Here is a 20,141-nt window from a genome sequence, read left to right as displayed (position 1 = left end):
TGCCAAAGTGCTGGGATTACAGACATGAGCCACCACGCCCGGCCTATACATATAAACTAATCATACTAATGTGTAAATGTGAAATGGGTTTTAAGTGTTTTAATATTTCCCTCCCCTGGGAGCATTCTTAATAGCCTTTAATGTGTGGGACCCTTTACAATTTACAAGGCACTTTGGTATTATTTTACTACCCCTCCCCTTCTAACAAATAATGGACTAAAGCCAGCTCATCCAACCCACACAGGCAGCATGGGGCCCAGGACAAATTCGTAAACTTTCTTAAAACAGGAATTTGGCTGGGTGCAGTGGCTTATGCCTGTAATTCCAGCACTTTGGGAGGCCAAAAGGGGCAGATCACCTGAGGTCGGGAGTTTGAGACCAGCCTGAGCAACATGGAGAAACCCTGTCTCTACTAGAAAAAAAAATACGAAATTAGCCAGGCATGGTGGCACATGACTGTAATCCCAGCTACTTGGGAGGCTGAGGCAGGAGAATCACTTGAACCCTGTAGTCGGAGGTTGTGGTGAGTCAAAATCGTGCCATTGCACTCCAGACTGGGCAACAAGAGGGAAACGTGGTCTCAAAACAAAAAACAAAAAAATAAAACCGTTAGGAGTTGGGGCGGGGGGATTGCGGTTTAAAGGTCATCGGCTATCGTCAGTGTTAGTGTTGGTGTTTTTTTTTTCCAGAGACAGTCTCACTCTCTCACTCAGGCTGGAGTGCAGTGGCCTTTTCTCAGCTCACTGCAACCTCCACTCCCAGGTCAAGCGATTCTCCTGCCTCAGCCTCCTGAGCACCACCTTGCCCAGCTTATTTTTTGTATTTTTAGTAGAGACAGAGTTTTGCCACGTTGGCCAGGCTAGTCTCAAAACTTCTGACCTCAGGTGATCCACCAGCCTTGGCCTCCCAAAGTGCTGAGATTACAGGCGTGAGCCACCGCACCCTGCCAGTGTTAGTGTATTTTATGTGTGTCCCAAGACAAATTCTTCGTCCAATGTGGCCTAGGGAAGTCAAAAGAGTGGACATCCCTGGACTAAAATGTCTCTCAGAGAGGTTGCCGATCTCTCTAAAGCCACACAGCAAGTCTGTAAAGACGCTGCCATGGAAAGCAGCATTCCCAGGCTCCAGGGATCAGGCGGTGCCTATCTTTGCTGTGTTCATTTTCCAGCCCGTTGAGGATAAAACTGAAGTCTTCTCGAAGCTGATTTACGCTAATTTACCCCCGCCATAGAGCTGTGCGCCCAAGGCATTTCGGAAAGAATTATTTCTAGGCGAGATAAGAAAAGTGATAGGGAGGTCAAGGTCACGTCCCGCACCGGCCCCGCGACAGTGCCAGGGTGGTGGCCGAGCTGGCCACACTCAGAGGTCGACCCTGCTCGTTGCGAGCGGCGTCGAGAGTCAAAGGTCATGGGAGGAGGACCCGGGCCGCGGGGCGGATGACTTTGAGCCCAGACGGTGGAACGAGGTTCCAAGGGGAGGCGGCCGAGACCCGGCGAGCCAACTCGGGTGCTCTCCGGGCACCTGGGGGCGGCGGGGAATGGGGGTGCAGCCGCGGGAGCATGCCCCCTGCTGGGCAGAGCCGCCGCCCGTCCCGCTCCCCACCCTCGGAGCCCCTCGGCCCGGAAAGCGGCCCCCCCTGCCGGCCTCAGCGCCTCACTGCACCCCGGGCCCAGCAGCCGCAGCATGGGCCCCGGCCCGACGCTGAGTGCCGACCAGGGGCGCGCCGGGTGCACGGGGTGCACGGGCCCCAGGCTACCGCTGGGGGGCGCCGCTGCTTGCCGCTCCGCCGGGGCCTGGGAAACCCAACCCAGCACCGCCCGGCCGGGCAGGGGGCGAGGGGCGGCGAGGACCGGACGCCTCAAGGCCAGGACGGGTTGGCGCCGGGCCCTCAGAGCCCCACGACCTTCTTCCGAATCTGCCCCCGCAGGCTCCGCCGCTCCCGCGCCTCGCGCCCCAGCCCCGCGGCCCCGCGGCGCCGCGCGGCACGGCCACTCCCGCTCCGTCCTTGGAGGGTGTGGAAGGGTGGGTTTGGGGCCGGGGGCGGGTCTGGGGGCGGACCCGGAGGCGGGGCTGTCTCTGCGGCAGGGCCCAGCTCCGCTCCCCCCGGTCTGTCTCTGTCTCCCTCCTCCCTCCTCCTGCTCCGGGCGGAGCCCGGCATGGGGGGGCCGGCGCCCGGCAGGCCAGGTACGGTGATGGAGAAATTGGGGAGGCTTGGTGCAGGGAGGTTGGGGTGGGAGGACAAGGGACAGGGAGGATTGGTGGAACGAGAGGCGGAGAAGCCCAGGGTTGCAGGACAAGGGGAAGGGGAGGGGTGCCGGGAACCTGGGGCCCTTGGATGGAGAAGGGGGATGAAGCAGGCCAGGTTTGGAACAGGGGAAGGGGGAGGACGGCGGTAAGGAGGGGTGCCTGGGAGGAGAAGTGAGGCTGAAGGCGAAAAGAAGAGTGTGGGTTTGGGGGAAGGAAAACCGGAGCAGGTATGGAGGCCGCAGCCCAGAAGGTAGCAATGGGGCCAGACTGGAGCCCCCTGGGTGAGATTGAGGGGGATTGAGGGGGATTGAGGGGCGGGGACTGGAAGAGGAAACCCAGGGGCCTCCAAAATCCTGGAGGAAGAAGAAGGTGATTGGGGCCATCAGTGAGGGAGGGAGGCAGAGACCAAATCATTGCTAAAGGGCCAGGTAGCTGGAATCGGGGTGGACCAAGGCCCAGGCCTGGGAAAGGACTGGAAAGTGGGGGGGGGGAGGCAGGCAGTGGAGATAGATGGATGGGTGGTATTTTAGATGCCCAAGTCAGGGTGTCTACCATCTTTCCTTCAGCGTCCCCACCCTGCCCTTATGAGATCCCCCCACTACAAGCCCAAGATGAAGGGGAGAGTCTGACCATCTCCCCTTTCCCCAGTGGGGTGCAATGTACGCAAGTAGGCCCTGGGCATAACTCCTTGCCTGTAGGTGTGTCCGGTTCTGTGTAGCAGATTTGTGTGTGTCTGGAGGTCTGTGTGTGTGTCTGTGGGTGTGTCTGTGGGTGTTTATGTCTGTGTGCCTGTCTATCCCTAGGTTTCTGTTTACCTATGCCAATCTCTGTGTCTGGTCCTCTGTCTGTAGATGTGGGTCGGTGGCTCCGTGGTTTGTGTGTCTGAATGTGTGTTTGTGTAGCTGAGGGGTTGCAATCTGTGGGGCCTGTCTGGGTGGTCGATCAGGATGTCTTTACCAAGGAAGGGAGTCTGTGTTGACCTGGTCTCCCCGGAGTTTGTGTTTGCAGCTCTGAACACCTTTGTCAGAGTCTGTGTCTGTCAGTCTGTGGGTCCTCAAAGCTGTGTTAGGTTTTCTGTGTTTTCCTCCCCTAGGACTCGAGTCATGTCTCTTCTTTTTCTCTTTCATTCATTCCTGGCCCCCACCCATCCCACCTTTCTTTTTTTTCCTTCTCACCCACCGCCCCCACCCAGTGGATCCGGGACCCAGGGAGGGCCGCCCCCCGGGCCTGGTGGCACTGAGCAGGGCCCCCCAGCCCCCACCTCCTGCCCCACGAGATGAACCTCCTCTACCGAAAAACCAAGCTGGAGTGGAGGCAGCACAAGGAAGAGGAGGCCAAGAGGAGGTAAGGCTGTGCTCCAGACTGCTCCCTCCCCTTCCACACCTCTGCCTGCCCCCTCACTGGGCCCTTCCAGAGGGCCCTGGCAGCTGGAATGGGGGTGAGCTGGGTAGGGTAATAGAGTCATGAGTGAGCTCTCTGATCTCCAAGTCTGTGCTCAGTACAGAACCACCAGGATTGTACACAGACTATCCCAGCCCTGTTCCTGGCCTCCTGTGGGGTAGGGGGGATTTTCTAGCCCTGGAGCACCCCTTTGGTTGTTCCCCATACCCAGAGGTCCAAGTCACTCCTTCCTGACTCACCTCTGGCCTGTAGCCCTTTTTGTCTCTGCAAATTTGGGGCTGGCTTTGGGCTGTCTTGTCATCTGACCTTGGAAGGGGCAGGCCCCGCCTCCCTCCCAGGGTCTAGGGAAGGGGTCATTTCAGGGGCATCAGAGAACATCCAGTTGGCCTTCTCCCCGTTTCTCCTGCTGGGGGAGGTGAGTGGTTAAGTGACAGGGTTGTGTGTATGGTGGGTGGACATGCAGGCTAGGCCCTGCCAAAGACCTGCGGCTGGAGTTGATCCCTGGACCCCTGCATCCCTGTCTGCCTCCCCTCTTGCCCTTCCAGGGACCTGGGGCCTGGCCTCTCCCATCCTTCTCTCCTTCTCCTCTTCACTCCCATTGACTTCACAGCCACTTGGAGCCTGACTCACAGCCACCTCCCTTTTTCTTTCTCGCCACTGTGGAGTTTAATTCTTGTTGTTAATTAGATTAATCAGAGTGATTGCTGCAGCGATCTCTCCCTAATGAAGGGTTAGTAGACAGGGCCTTAATGAGCGCCCACCCCACACAGCTCTTCTCTCTTCCCTGCCAGTTGTCCCTGTCTCCCACCGCCCTCCACTCATACAGAAGCAGAGGGACAGTGAAATGGAATGGGGGTGAACTGGGGAGGGCGATAGAGAACAGCACCAAGGGAGAGGGTGGAAGAAGGATGGGCCAGGGGAGGGAGGCTGCTCTGGTCCTGGAGGGGCAGGTCCTGCATCTGGGACAGGAGGTATGCAGTGGGGGTGTAGGTCACAGTGGCTGGGCAGGAGGGGAGACCAAAGGCCACGTGTGGGCCAGTGCGAGAGTGAGAGGGGTGGAGGAGCTGTGGGGCAGGTGTGTCCATTTGTGTTACCTGTGTCTGTATCTCTAGCTCTGCACAAGGCTGTCCACACAGGTGCCCAGGCTGCGATCCACCAGCCCCAGGGATGCTCCCCTGCTAGACATACTCACCCCTCTTCTCATCCCTGCCCCCAACTGCTTTGCCTTTTTAAAGCCCCAGATTCTGCCTGAAGCCCCTTCACCCGTGCCCTGGACTTTCTGGCACCCCTATCCCCACCCCAGGCTCCTGTCCTCCTCCCTGGGAAGCCACAGGGTTGCTGACACCTCTTGGGGTGGAGAAGGGGGAGGCCTAGGTCCCAGGCCTTTCCTCCACTCCATCGTGGTCTTCTCTCCCCAGCTCCAGTAAGGAGGTGGCCCCCGCAGGCCCGGCTGGGCCCGGGGCTGGACAGGGGCCTGGGGTCCGAGTGCGGGACATCGCCTCGCTGCGGCGCTCCCTCAGGATGGGGTTCATGACGATGCCTGCCTCCCAGGAGCACACCCCGCACCCCTGCCGCAGCGCCATGGCCCCACGCTCCCTCTCCTGCCACTCAGTGGGCAGCATGGACAGTGTCGGGGGTGGCCCCGGCGGGGGCGGTGGGGGCCTCACAGAGGACAGCAGCACCCGAAGACCCCCTGCCAAGCCCCGGAGACACCCCAGCACCAAACTCAGCATGGCGGGGCCGGGGTCTGGGGCAGAGACGCCCCCCAGCAAGAAAGCAGGTGAGATACCTGCTATCTCTCCCTGGGGTAGAGCTGGGAGCTGGGAGGATCTATTCCAGGCCGGGGGAGGCTTGCCGGGAGGGTTCATTCAGGGAAGAACCGAGGAAGTGGAAGATTCCATTCTCAAAAGGAATGGGGGCGTCTTTTTGGATGGGCCTGAGATGAACCATTCAAGGGCAGGGGACACTCCCTGAAAAGTTCTTGAGAAGGGGTGGTGGCCTCACAGGAACAATGAGGGTAGGAGCTGCGGATTCTGGAGAATACATTAGAAAGACTGAGGACTGTGGGACAGGCACGATGGCTCATGCTCATAATCCCAGCATTTTTTATTTTTTATTTTTTGAGACAGTCTGGCTCTGTCACCCAGGCTGGAGTGCCATGGCGTGATCTCAGCTCACTGTAACCTCCACCTCCCAGGTTCAAGCAATTCTCCTGCCTCAGCCTCCCAGGTAGCTGAGATTAGAGGCACCTGTCACCACACCTGGCTAATTTTTTGTAATTTTAGTAGAGACAGTGTTTCGCCACGTGGACCAGGCTGATCTCCAACTCCTGGCCTCAGGTGATCCACCATCTCAGCCTCCCAAAGTGCTGGGATTACAGGCATGAGCCACCACACCTGGCCAATTAATTGACTTTTTAAAAAGACCAAGGGCTGACTGGTAGAAAAGTAACCTACAGCTGGGCATGGCAGCTCATACCTGGAATCCTAGCGCTATAGGAGTCAGAGGCAGGAGGATCACTTGAGCCCAGAAGTTTGGGGCTCGTCTCTATTAAAAAATAAAAAAGATATGAAGGGGCTGTAAGCTGAGGAATGTGGGGAAAAGATATGTCCTTGCAGAGGGGTCAAGGGATCAGAATGGGCTCCCCAGATTTGCTCCACCATGCCTGGCCAATGAAAAGCCTGGTTTACTTTTCTCTTCCTTGTCCTGTCCAGGCTCACAGAAGCCAACCCCGGAGGGCCGAGAGTCCAGCCGGAAGATTCCTCCGCAGAAGCCCAGGAGAAGCCCCAACACCCAGCTCTCTGTCTCCTTTGATGAGTCCTGCCCCCAAGGCCCCTCTCCTCGAGGGGGGAACCTGCCTCTTCAGCGCCTCACTAGGGGGTCCCGAGTAGCTGGGGACCCTGATGTGGGTGCCCAGGAAGAGCCTGTGTACATTGAGATGGTGGGGGACGTCTTTAGGGGAGGAGGACGAAGTGGAGGAGGCCTTGCTGGGCCCCCTCTTGGGGGTGGGGGCCCAGCCCCTCCAGCGGGCGCCGACTCAGACTCTGAAGAAAGTGAGGCCATCTATGAGGAGATGAAGTACCCGTTGCCGGAAGAGGCTGGGGAAGGCCGGACCAACGGCCCTCCTCCATTGACGGCAACATCCCCGCCACACCAGCCTCACGCCCTTCCAACCCATGCCCACCGCCGCCCAGCTTCAGCCCTCCCGAGCCGGAGGGACGGGACGCCCACCAAGACCACTCCTTGTGAAATCCCTCCCCCCTTCCCCAACCTCCTTCAGCACCGGCCTCCACTCCTGGCCTTCCCCCAACCCAAGTCTGCTTCCCGAACCCCTGGCGATGGGGTCTCGAGGCTACCTGTCCTCTGCCACTCCAAGGAGCCAGTCGGCTCCACCCCAGCTCCCCAAGTGCCTGCACGGGAGCGGGAGACGCCTCCCCCACCGCCTCCACCTCCTGCTGCCAACCTGCTGCTGCTGGGACCATCGGGCCGGGCCCGGAGCCACTCAACACCATTGCCACCCCAGGGCTCTGGCCAGCCCCGGGGGGAGCGGGAACTCCCCAACTCCCACAGCATGATCTGCCCTAAGGCGGCGGGGGTGCCGGTAGCACCCCCTGCCCCGGCCGCCTTGCTCCCCGCCCCCCCCAAGGACAAGGCTGTGTCTTACACCATGGTGTACTCGGCGGTCAAGGTGACCACACACTCCGTCCTGCCCGCCGGTCCACCCCTGGGTGCTGGGGAGCCGAAGACGGAGAAGGAGATCTCAGTCCTCCATGGGATGCTGTGTACCAGCTCGAGGCCCCCCGTGCCAGGGAAATCCAGCCCCCACGGTGGGCCCATGGGCGCGACAGCTGGGGTTCTCCACCACCGAGGCTGCCTAGCCTCCCCCCACAGCCTTCCAGACCCAACTGCAGGCTCCCTGACCCCACTGTGGACCTACCCAGCTACAGCAGCTGGGCTCAAGAGACCCCCTGCCTATGAGAGCCTCAAGGCTGGGGGGGTGCTGAATAAGGGCTGTGGCATGGGGGCCCCATCCCCCATGGTCAAGATCCAGCTGCAGGAGCAAGGGACTGATGGGGGTGCTTTTGCCAGCATCTCCTGTGCCCATGTCATCGCCAGTGCAGGGACACCAGAGGAGGAAGAGGAGGAGATGGGCGCTGCCACATTTGGAGCAGGCTGGGCCCTGCAGAGGAAGGTCCTCTATGGAGGGAGAAGAGCAAAGGAGTTGGACAGTGAGTGAGGAGTGGGGAGTTGGGGGGGGTGCTGGTGTCAGGGGAGGGGGCCAGCTGGGGATGCCTACGATGGTTTGGGGGAGGTGTTGGAGGGGTTATTTGAAAGTCACAGCCTTGAGTCTGGGATGTTTTCTAGTAGACCAGAGCGATGGGGGTGGGCAATATGCAGAAAGGATGGGGTCCCCCCAGTGTGTGCTAGAGGGGCAGAAAGCTCTGGGAGACGAAGGGGGTCAAATCTGGCCCTGTCCTGCTCTGCTCCCTGCCCCTCCCTTCCTAGGGCTGCAGGGGTGTGTGCTTGTGAGTGTGCGCACCGGCAACTAAACACAGCTGCCTCCCAGCTGTTACCATGGCAACCTATCCAGACAGGAGGGAGAGGAGAGGGAGGCCCCTACCGTTGCCTGGCAACGCAATGCTCTGCCAGGCCTCCTCTCAGAGCTGAGCTTAGTTCACAGGCAGCCCTTCCCCCCAGCACTGCCCTTCTGGGCTCAGGAATTGGGATTCTCCCCCTACAGTCCCAGAGGGATGGTCATTCTCACCCTATCTGGAGGTGGGGGGTCTTGGAAGCTAAAGCTGGGGTTAGGGAGGCCCCTCTGACCAGGGAAAAGGGTTTGGATGCAGCACATATACATGATTCTCAGCCCCAGGAGATGGTACCAATGGATGGAAAGGAAGGTGGTGGTACTAGGGTCCCTCCTGTGTGTTTGTGCATGTGCGCACGTGTGTGTGTGTGTGTGTTGGGGGAGTGTGAAGGAGCCCTATCCCAGCTGTGAGTTGCAAAAGGGCAGTTCTGCCTCCTGGTCCACCCGTGCTGCAGCATGTGTGGCTGGAGGGACAGAAGGATGCTTCCCACGTGCAGGCACACACCTCTCCTTGTCATCCCAGCAGAGATCGAGGACGGTGCCCGTGCCTGGAATGGCAGTGCCGAGGGTCCAGGCAAGGTAGAGCGTGAGGACAGGGGCCCTGTGACATCGGGGATCCCAGTGAGGAGCCAGGGGGCAGAGGCCCTGCTGGCCAGGATCCACCATGGAGGAGACCGAGGAGGGAGCCGCACCTCGCTGCCCATTCCCTGCCAGACCTTCCCTGCCTGCCACCGAAATGGAGGTGACGCGGCCTGCACACACCTGTGCACAGCGGGGCTGGCTGGGGGATCTCCCGGAGTCTAGCCTCACCTGTTCTGACTTCCACTCACCTGTTCATGTCTACATCCAGGGCCTTAAATCTTCATACCACATCTTCACCCCCTTTTCCCCTCTGATGAGGCAGGGGCAGCTGGGACCATTCAAGGGTAGGGGACTGGGAACTAGGGGAGGGGGCACCTGAGGCCCCTGCCCTACTCACTCCTTCTTCTACCTCAGACTTCACGGGAGGCTACCGCCTGGGGCGCTCAGCCTCCACTTCCGGAGTCCGGCAGGTCTCGCTCCACACCCCCCGGCCTTGCAGCCAGCCCAGGGATGCCCCGAGCCAGGTGAGGCCTGGTTTTTCTTTTGCTTGTGAAGGAGCGGGTGAGGAAGGCTTGAATGTGCAAAGAAAAGCAATAAAGGGGCCAGGGCTGGGCATGGTGGCTCATGCCTGTAATCCCAGCACTTTGGGAAGCCAAGGTGGGAGGGTCACTTGAGACCAGAAGTTCATTAGCTTAGGCAACACAGTGATAGCCTGTCTCTATTTAAAAAAAAAATAAAGAAGGCCAGGTATGGTGGCCTGTAATTGGGATTACATGCCTGTGATCCCAATGCTTTGGGAAGCCAAGGCAGGTAGATTCCTTGAGCCCAGGAGCTCAAGACCTGGTCTCATTGCGAGACCCCATCTCTATAAAAAATGTAAATTGTAGCAAAGTGTGCCAGCACAAGTATTCCCAGCTACTCTGGAGGTTGAGGTAGGAGGATGGCTTTCCACTGGGAGGTGGAGGTTGCAGTGAGCCATGATAATGCTACTGCATTCCAGCCTGAGCCACAGAGCAAGATCTTGTCTCAGAATTAAAAAAAGAAAGGGGCTGGGCAGGGAGTGGTGGCTCATGCCTGTAATTGCAGCACTTTGGGAGACCAAGGTGGGCAGATCACCTGAGGGCAACAGTTTGAGACCGCCCTGCTAACATGGTGAAACCCTGTCTCTACTAAAAATACAAAAATTAGGATGTGAGGGTGGGCACCTGTATTCCCAGCCACTCGGGAGGCTGAGGCTAGAGAATCACTTGAGCCCAGGAGGTGGAGGTTGCAGTGAGCTGAGATTACACCACTGAACTCCAGCCTGGGTAACAGAGTGACACTCTGTCTCCAAAAAAAAAAAAAAAAAAAAAGCTGGGCACAGTGGCTCATGTTTGTAATCTCAGCACTTTGAAATGCCAAGGTGATCGGATCGTTTGAGGTCAGGAGTTTGAGACCAGCCTGATCAACATGGTGAAACCCCGTCTCTACTAAAAATACAAAAGTTAGCCAGGTGTACTGGTGTGTACCTGTAATCACAGCTACTCGGGAGGCTAAGGCAGGAGAATCACTTGAACTCCGGAGGTAGAGGCTGCAGTGAGCTGTACTCCACCCTGGGTGACAAAATGAGACTCCATTTCTTAAAGAGAAAAGGGGGGGGCGGGGGAAGGGCTATGTAGGCTGGAGCCTGAGCCAGCACAAACTAATGAAAATGAGAGTAAGGGGATTGGGAGAGGATCTGGGAAGGGTTTGCTTAAGATGGGCAGCAAGGTAAGGCCCAGCTTGCATATCTCCAGAGTGACGAGATCAGTTAGGGCCACCACTAGCTAACAGCGCACCTTTGTGTGATTTAGGAAAAGGACCCCCTCCCTGGGCACCATGGCTTGTGCCTGTAATCCCAGAACTGTGGGAGGCAGAGACGATGGGAGAATCGCTTGAACCCAGGAGGCTGAGGTTGTAATGAACTGTGATTCATCCATCATAGCACTCTATCCTGGATGTCAGGGCAAGACCCTGTCTCAAAAGAAATAAAACAAAGAGGTCAGCCATGGTAGCTCATGCCTATAATCCTAGCACTTTGGGAGGCTGACGCAAGGGAATTGGTTGAGTCCAGGAATTCTGTGCCAGCCTGGGCGACATAGGGAGACAGTCTCTCTTTTTTTTTTTTTTAAGACGGGGTTTCACCATGTTGGTCAGGCTGGTTTTGAACTCCCAACCTCAGGTGATCCGTCCACCTTGGCCTCCAAAATGCTTGGATTACAGGCGTGAGCCACCACACCCAGCCGGGAGATAGTCTCTACAAAAAATTTAAAAATTAGCCAGACATGGTGGTATGTGCCTATGGTTCCTGCAACTCTAAAGGCTGAGGCAGGAGAATCACTTGAGCCTGGGAGGCAGAGGCTGCAGTGGGCCGTGGTCATGCTACTGCATTCCAGCCTGGGTGGCAGAGAGAGAACCTGTCTTTAAAAAAAAGAAAAGAAAGAAACACAGAAAAAGTACCCTGCCCACCTTTGCCCCAACTGGGCACAGTAGTTGATGCCTGTAATCCCAGTGCTTTGGAAGGTCAAGATGGGAGGATCTCTTGAGGCCAGGAATTCAAGACCAGATTTGGCAACAAAGCAAGATCCCATCAATACAAAAATAAAATTTAATTTAATTTATTTTTTTTTTTTGAGATTGAGTCTTGCTCTGTCACCCGGGCTGGAGTGCAGTGGTGCAATCTCCACTCACTGCAACCTTCACCTCCTGGGTTCAAGCGATTCTCCTGTCTTAGCCTCCGGAGTAGCTGGGACTGCAGGCACGCGCCACCACACCCAGCTGAAGTTTTGTATTTTTAGTAAAGACGGGGTTTCACCATGTTGGTCAGGATGGTCTTGAATTCCTGACCTCGCGATCCACCTGCCTCAGGCTCCCAAAGTATTGGGATTACAGGCGTGAGCCACCGTGCGGGGCCAATTTAATTTAATTTTTTAACAATTAGCTGGTGTAGTGGCCCACTCCTGTAGTCCCAGCTTCTTGGGAGGGAGGCTGAAGCTGGCGGATCCTTGAGCCCAGGAGGTTGAGGCTGCAGTGAGCTGTGACTGCACCACTGCACTCTGGTCTGGGCGACAGAGCCAGACCATGTCTCAAAACAACAACAGCAACAACAAAAAAGTGTTCACTCTAGGGGGACCAACTTTAAAAATGCATCTGTTTAGGAAGACTAGAGCTGACCGGGCCAAAGCTGCAGGACTTGGATTTCAGCCCCTAGAGGCCCCACAGCTGGAGGGAGCCAGCAGAGACCGTAGGGGGCAAGCACGGACTTGCTTCTGGGGAAGACGTGGGTCTCGGCAGTGCAGACTGGACCTCATGCTGAGGTCCACGACCCTACCCGCCTTTTTCTTTCTCCCTTGTGCGCGGCCCAGCCCCACCCCGCGCTGCCGCTGCCGCTGCCGCTGCCGCTGCCACCCCAGCCGGCCCGCGAGCGCGACGGGAAGCTGCTGGAGGTGATCGAGCGCAAGCGCTGCGTGTGCAAGGAGATCAAGGCACGCCACCGCCCTGACAGAGGCCTCTGCAAGCAGGAGAGCATGCCCATCCTCCCTAGCTGGCGTCGGGGGCCCGAGCCCCGCAAATCCGGCACCCCGCCCTGCCGCCGGCAGCACACGGTCCTCTGGGATACCGCCATCTGAGGCGGGCGGGGGGACGGGGCGCCTGGACTGGGGAGGGAGCAGGCACGCCTGGCTCTCTGGGGAGCCTCGCCTTGAGAGACATTGAAGGACCACGTGGGAGAGTGCCAGGGAGAACCCCTGCCCTCCACCCTGCCCCCGGGATGGGGAGAGTCTGCCAGGCCTATCCGGCTTGGGGTGCCAACAGCGCTGCTGAGAAACTTGGAGGAGGAGGAGGGTTTGCTTGAGGTTGGGGCGAGGGCTCTGGCTGTTCTCCCTGCTGTGCAGTGGACACCCCTCCTCCTGAATCAAGCCAGAGGTCAGCATGGGGAAGGGAGGAAGGAAGGGATGGGAGGAAGAGGTGGGTGGGTGAGCAGAAAGAGAGGGACTAGAGTGCCAGAGGGAGGAGCTCTTTTCTAGAGAGCCGGGAGTCGGGGAGGGGGTATTTATTTTGTTATTTATTTCAGTCTGGAGGGCGATTCTGAGCCCTTCTGACCTCCTGAGCCGGAGTGGAGAATCAGGGCCAAGTTTGCACTCTCCCCAATGCCAATGCCTAAAGGCCCTGCCATCCACACCACCCAACAGCCAAGGAGCAAGGAGGGGTCCGCATGGGGAGTGGACCTAGAGAAGAAGGGGCCCAGGGAAGCAGACGGCTCAAGTCCATTCACAGTATTCACAATTTGCCAGAATTTGGTAGTCAGTGTGGCCTGCTCTGAATCAGGCATCTTATTTAGTTCTGGGGTGAGGGTCTAGCGCCAGGGATGGGTGGGATGATGGGGAGGAAGAGGGAAATTTTTGTGGGTGGGGGTGGGGTGGGCAGGGTATTTATTTAAATTTTAAAAAAAACACAGAAGAGATGTCAGGAACTTTTTTTTAATTCCTTTCTTTTCAGAATAATATATTAAAAGACTCATGATCCTAAAGCTGGCTTCTTCTATTTCACAGTGTGCTCTGCCATTCTTACACTTGCTCCTTTTCCCATCTTGCCCCTGGTTGGTGGGAGTTGAAGGTTGTGTGGGGAGGGGTGAGTAGCTGTGGTCAAGCCACAGGGCAAGGTGGCGTTCCAGGTAAGTCTTTGGAAATGCATCGGGCCATGATTCCATTCCCATTTTTTTTTTGTATGTGCACAGAATGTGTTCTTGGCATTGCACTGATGCAGAAGGAATATTCAGGCACGAAGCTTGCCTTCAAGTACCTTGTGATCTACTCAGGGACGTAAAAACCCTGAGACAGCAATAAACAAGTGTTACAGGAGTAAGAGCTGGGACAGGGCTGGGCGTGGTGGCTCATGCCTGTAATCCCAGAACTTTGGAAGGCTGAGGTGGGTTGGGTGGATCACCTGAGGTCAGGAGTTCAAGAGCAGCCTGACCAACATGGTAAACCTCATCTTTACTAAATAAAAAAATAGAAAATTTAGCCAGGTGTGGTGACACATGCCTGCAATCCCAGGCTCCTTGGGAGGCTGAGGCAGGAGAATCACTTGAACCTGGGAGGTGGAGGTTGCAGTGAGCCAATATTGTGACACTGCACTCCAGCCTGGGCAACAGATTGAGACTCTGTCTCAACAACAGCAAAGAGAGACAGAGAGAGAGAGAGAGAGAGAGGAGGACAGGGCTGGAATAATCTAAGAAGGCTTCCTGAAAAATTACCCTAAAAGGACAGGTAAGCTAGTCTGAGCAATATAAAGAAACCCTGTCTCTGAAAAACATGCAAAAATTAGCCAGAGGCATGCGCCTTTAGTCCCAAATACTCAGAAGGCTGAGGTGGGAAGATGGCTGGAACCCAGGAGGTAGAGGCTGCAATGAGCAGAGATCGTGCCACTGCATTCCAGCCTGGGCAACAGAGTGAGATCCTGTCTCAAAAAAAAAAGTCATAGTCACGGTTTGATTTTCTATGGAACAGTAGGAGGTAGGAAGCATGTTTAAATGACAGTGAGAGCATTAAGAGGTCCAGCCATAGGCCAGGTGCAGTGGCTCATGCCTGTAATCCCAGCACTTTGAGAGGTTGAGGCAGGTGGATCACCTGAGGTCGGGAGTTCGAGACCAGCCTGACCAACATGGAGAAACCCTGTCTCTACTAACATACAAAATTACCCAGGCATGGTGGTGAATGTCTGTAATCCCAACTACTAGGGAGGCTGAGGCAGGAGAATCGCTTGAACCCAGGAGGCGGAGGTTGCAGTGAGCTGAGATCTCGCCATTGCACTCCAACCTGGGCAACAAGAGCGAAACTCCATCTCAAAAAAAAAAAGAGGTCCAGCCATAATGAAGCTGATTCAGAAAGGCTGGCCACAAGGCAAGATGCAGGTCCTCACTAGGGAAGCCAGGGGGATCCTGCCGGGAGGTGATCTGTCACCAGGGAGGAGGTTAAGGAGGGTGTCTGGGAGGATGGAGAGCTAGGGACAGTCGCAAGAGGCCACTGAAAGGATGGGGGTGAAGGAGCAGAATCGGTCATACAAGATGCCCAAGTTTGGAGCTCCAGTGATTGGGGAAATGACAGAGAGAGACAGGTGGGCTTGAGAGTGACTTTGGAGGAAGAATGCTGAATTTGAAGCAATGTTGAATATTCAGGTTGAATGGTTCGTTACTTAATAGAACTGTTTCAGAAAATGTGAATAGCCAGGCGTGGTGACTCACACCTATTATCCCAGTACTTCGGGAGGCCAAGGCAGGAGGATCACTTCAGGCCAGGACCAGCCTGGGCAACATAGACCCCCATCTCCACAAATAATAATAATAGTAATAATAATAATAAAATAGTTGGGCTTGGTGGCACACGTCTGTAATCAATACTGTGAATGGATCCTGACATGGGAGGATCGCTTGAGCTCAGGAGTGAGCCATGATTGCTGGGCTGTTGCTCCAGCCTGGGCAACAGAGCGAGACCCCGTCTCCAAAAAAAAAAAAAAAAAATGTGGTAGATGCCACAGATGTTTTTATACTGTGTGAAGAACATTTTTTAAAACTTTAAAGTTTTATATTTATTTTCATTTATAATAGAAAAGTTATAACCAACACATTAGACAACTTATTTCATGAATGTGTTTGCACAAAATGAATTTACATTTATTTTTAATGAGCTGGTTTAAATAAAAAATATTAAGCCAATAAATAATAGTACAGGCAATGTATAGAATATGAAAAATGATGACAGTGGTATGTGAGTTTTTGAAATTTAAGAAACAAGTTAAAATGATGATAGCTTGGGAGACAGGACAAGACCCTGGACATTAGGAGTCGTTGACATAGAAATGGCATTCAAGTCCAGGCACAGTGGCTCACACCTGTTATCCCAGCACTTTGGGAGGCCAAGGCAGGCAGATCTCCTGAGGTCAGGAATTTGAGACCAGCCTGACCAACATGGAGAAACCCTGTCTCTACTAAAAATACAAAATTACCTGGGCATGGTGGCGAATAATCCCAGCTGTAATCCCAGCTACTTTGGGAGGCTAAGGCAGGAGAATCGATTGAACCTGGAAGGCAGAGGTTATGATGAGCTGAGATAGCACCATTGCACTCCAGCCTGGGCAACAACAGCAAAACCTCGTCTCAAAAAAAAAAAAAAAAAAAGGGCACTGAAGCCCAGGACAGCTAAAGCTGAGCTCTGCAAGGAGGGCAGGGCTAGAGAAAAGAGCTAGGAATGAAATACAGGCCAGGCGCAGTGGCTCATGCCTGTAGTCACAGCACTTTGGTAAGCCAAGGTGAGAAGATCACTTGAGGCCAAGAGTTCCAGACAAGCCTGGGCAACAAACCTCATCTCCTCATTTCTACAAAAAAAATTAATAAAAATTATCTGGGTGTAGTGGTGTGCACCCACAGCTGGAGTTCCTCAGGAGTCTGAGATGGGTGGATCCCTTGAGCCCAGGAATTAGAAGCTGCAGTAAGGTATGATCCCTTCACTGCATTCCAGCCTGGGCAACAGAGTGAGATCCCCAACTTGAAAAAAACAAAAACAAAACAAAGCCCAAGATATAAACAGGCAGTAGCTTTTTTTAACTACTACCTTTTTTTTTTTTTTTTTTTTTAAGCTTTTTTAAACAGAAAATTAGGTCAGGTGCAGTGGCTCACGCCTATAATCCCAGCACTTTGGGAGGCCAAGGTGGGCAGATCACTTGAAGCCAGGAGTTCGAGACCAGCCTGGCCAACATGTTGAAACCCTATCACTACTAAAAATTTTTTTAAAAATTATGTCAGTCAATGATACTCCTCTCTACAGGTAAAAAATAAAATAAAATAAAATAAAATAGGCCAGGCGTGGTGGCTCATGCCTGTAATCCCAGTACTTTGGGAGGCTGAGGCAGGCAGATCACGAAGTCAAGAGATTGAGACCATCCTGGCCAATACGGTGAAACCCTGTCTCTACTAAAAATACAAAAAAATTAGCCGTGCATGGTAGCACACACCTGTGGTCCCAGCTACTTGGGAGGCTAAGGTGGAAGAATCACTTGAACCCAGGAGGGGAAGGTTGCAGTAAGCCAAGTGACAGAGCAAGACTCCATCTCAAAAATAAATAAAAATTTAAAAAATAATAAATAAAATTTTAAAAAATAAATAAAGTAAATTAGCTGGGCATGGTGGCAGGTGCCTATAATCCCAGCTACTCAGGAGGCTGAGGCAGGAGAATTGCTTGAACCCAGGAGGCAGAGGCTGCAGTGAGCTGAGATGGCTCCACTGCACTCCAGCCTGGGCCACAGAATGAGACTCTGTCTGTAAAAAAAAAAAAAAAAAAAAAGATAGGCTATGCTCCAGGGGCATAGGAAGCCAGGCTATGCGTTTGAGGCCAGCCTGGGCAACATAAGAACCTCTCATTCATTTAAAAAAAAAATTGGCCGGGCACAGTGGCTCACACCTGTAATCCCAGCACTTTGGGAAGCCCAGGCAGGCGGATCACGAGGTCAGGAGTTTGAGACCAGCGTGGCCAATATGGTGAAACCCCGTCTCTACTAAAAATACAAAAAATTAGCTGGGGATGGTGGTACGCGCCTGTGGTCCTAGCTACTCAGGAGGCTGAGGCAGAAGAGTCACTTGAACCCAGGAATTGGGATTTCAGTGAGTCAAGATCATACCACTGTACTCTAGCCTGGGCGACAGAGCAAGACTCCCTCTCAAAAACAAACAAACAAACAAAAAGATAATTAATGGAAGGGGGCTGGACACGGTGGCTCACGCTTGTAATCCTAGCACTTTGGGAGGCCGAGGTGGGTGGATTGCCTGAATTCAGGAGTCTGAGACCAGCCTGGACAACATGGCAAAACTCCATCTCTACTAAAAATGAAAAAAATTAGCTGGACATGGTGGCATGCACCTGTAGTCCCAGTAACTGAGGAGGCTGAGTTAGGAGAATCACTTTCATCTGGGAGATGGAGGTTGTGGTGAGCCGAGATCATGCCACTGCATTCCAGCCTGGGCAACAGAGAAGGAAATACTCCATTCATAAGAGCAATAAAGGCCGGGCGCAGTGGCTCAAGCCTGTAATCCCAGCACTTTGGGAGGCCGAGGCGGGTAGATCACGAGGTCAAGATATCGAGACCATCATGGTCAACATGGTGAAACCCCGTCTCTACTAAAAATACAAAAAATTAGTCAGGCATGGTGGCACGTGCCTGTAATCCCAGCTACTCGGGAGGCTGAGGCAGGAGAATTGCCTGAATCCCGGAGGCGGAGGTTGCGGTGAGCTGAGATCGTGCCATTGCACTCCAGCCTGGGTAACAGCAGCGAAACTTCGTCTCACAAAAAAAAAAAAAAGAGCAATAAAAACCTTAAATAGGAGTAACATTAACAAGAAATTATAGAACTATATTGGATCAGTTGATAACACTAAAGTATTTGGAGTCACTTAAAAAAGGAAGACCTGGATAGCTTCGGTGGCTTATGCCTATAACCCAGCACTTTGGGAGGCCGAGGCAAGTGGATCACCTGAGGTCAGGAGTTTGAGACCAGTCTGGTCAAAATGGCAAAACTCCGTCTCTAGTAAAAATACAAAAATTAGCCAGATGTGGTAGCGAGTGCCTGTAATCCAAGCTACTTGGGAGGCTGAGACAGGAGAATTGCTTGAACCCAGGAGGCAGAGGTTGCAGTGAGCAGAGATCATGCTACTGCACTCCAGCCTGGGCAACAGAGCAAGACTCTGTCTCAAAAATATAAAAATAAAAATAAATTAATAAAAAAGGAAGACCTTCAGGACAAACAGCTATTGTTGTGGAGCCAGGGAGAAGGAAGACTTTCAGGGTGGAGCACAGTGGCTCAGGACTGTAATCCCAGCACTTTGCAAGGCCCAGGCAGGAGGATCACTTGAGCCCAGGAGTTCGAGACCAACCTGGGCAACATAGCAAGACCTTGTCTCTACAAAAAGACCTGTAAAAAGACTTGAATAATCAAAGGGTAATAACTTGTTCTTAGATAAGAAGACTAGACGATATGGAAGATGTCAGTTTTCCCTAAGTCCATAAATTAATGCGGTCTCTAAATCCCAAAAGGATGATTTGGGAAACTTGGTAAAATAATTTGAAAGCTCTTGCAGAATGATAATGAGAAAAACCAGTACATTCTGAAACAGAAGAGTAATAGGGGACCTGCCCTACCAAATATTAAAAAAGGAAATAAAATCACAACATGCTTGTCCTGGCACACGACTGGTATAATCCAGCTGAATGAAGCATCAAGAAATGGCCCCAAATGCACATGGGAATTTAGCACTTATAAAGGTGATATTGCACATTGGTTGGGAAAAGATTCCTTATTCAATAATTATTCCTTTCTAAATTTTATTTTTATTCATTATTATTATTTGAGACAGAGTTTCACTCTATTGCTTAGGCTAGAGTGCAATGGCATGATCATAGCTCACTGCAGCCTCGAACTCCTGGCCTCAAGTGATCCTCCCACCTCAGCCTCCTGAGTATCTGGAACTAAAGGCATGTACCACCACACCAGGTTAATTTTTTTAACAAATATTTTGTTCAGACAGAGTTTCACTATGTTGCCCAGGCTGATCTTGAACTCCTGGCCTCAAGCAATCCTCCTGCCTCAACCTCCCAAAACATTAGGATTATAGGTGTGAGTCACTGGGTCCAGCCATATTTTTAATATTTTCTTTTAGAGACAAGGTTTTGTTCCGTCACCCAGGCTGGAGTGCAGTGGTATGATCATAGCTCACTGCAGCCTCACCCTCCTGGCTTAAAGTGATCCTCCTGACTTGGCCTAATAATTGTTTCTTAAAGAATTAACTACTCAGAAGGGGGAGTGTGGGAAGCTGTATCTCTATTTCATTTATTATGCCAAAAGATTTCAATGTAAAACATTAAAAAAGAAAAAGTGGGCTGAGCGCAGTGGCTCACACCTGTAATCCCAGCACTTTGGGAGGCCAAGGTGGGCCGATCACTTGAGTTCAGGAGTTCAAGACCAGCCTGACCAACATGGAGAAACCCCATCTCTACTAAAAATACAAAATTAGCTGGGCGTGGTGGCGATGTCTATAATCCCAGCTACTCAAGAGGATAAGGCAGGAGAATCACTTGAACCCGGGAGGTGGAGGTTGTGGTGAGCCAAGATCACGACATTGCACTCCAACCTGGGCAACAAGAGTAACTTTGTCTCAAAAAAAAAAGGAAAAAGTGGGCCAGGTGGCTCATGTCTGTGATCCCAGCACTTTGGGAGGCAGAGGCAGGCAAATCACTTGAGCCCAGGAGTTTGACCAGCCTG

The 20,141-nt window shown here is 53.6% G+C and overlaps 1 protein-coding gene across 5 annotated transcripts; it reads left to right on the top strand.

Annotated features, from left to right (window-relative positions):
• The first annotated feature begins 1,773 nt into the window (after positions 1 to 1,773).
• NYAP1 (neuronal tyrosine phosphorylated phosphoinositide-3-kinase adaptor 1) lies at positions 1,774 to 13,364 on the top strand. Of its 5 annotated transcripts, none has more exons than XM_078356283.1 (8): positions 1,774 to 2,184; positions 2,814 to 2,945; positions 3,440 to 3,591; positions 5,067 to 5,428; positions 6,363 to 7,877; positions 8,760 to 8,978; positions 9,233 to 9,342; positions 12,202 to 13,364. In XM_078356283.1, the coding sequence occupies exons 3-8, from the start codon at positions 3,524 to 3,526 to the stop codon at positions 12,463 to 12,465; spliced, it is 2,538 nt and encodes an 845-aa protein (XP_078212409.1). In that variant the 5' UTR covers positions 1,774 to 2,184; positions 2,814 to 2,945; positions 3,440 to 3,523; the 3' UTR covers positions 12,466 to 13,364. The 5 variants fall into 5 exon arrangements, with proteins under 5 accessions (XP_078212409.1, XP_035137149.2, XP_035137114.2 ...); XM_035281253.3 differs by having other exon boundaries at positions 2,073 to 2,184; positions 2,814 to 2,906; XM_035281258.3 differs by lacking the exon at positions 2,814 to 2,945 and having other exon boundaries at positions 8,763 to 8,978.
• Positions 13,365 to 20,141: the final 6,777 nt, after the last annotated feature.

This window comes from Callithrix jacchus, chromosome 2, assembly GCF_049354715.1.
Source record: "Callithrix jacchus isolate 240 chromosome 2, calJac240_pri, whole genome shotgun sequence".
In the NCBI taxonomy this organism is placed as follows: Eukaryota; Metazoa; Chordata; class Mammalia; order Primates; family Cebidae; genus Callithrix; species Callithrix jacchus.
The sequence above is the reverse complement of the archived record's forward strand: the minus strand, read 5'-3'. Positions and strand labels throughout refer to the sequence as shown.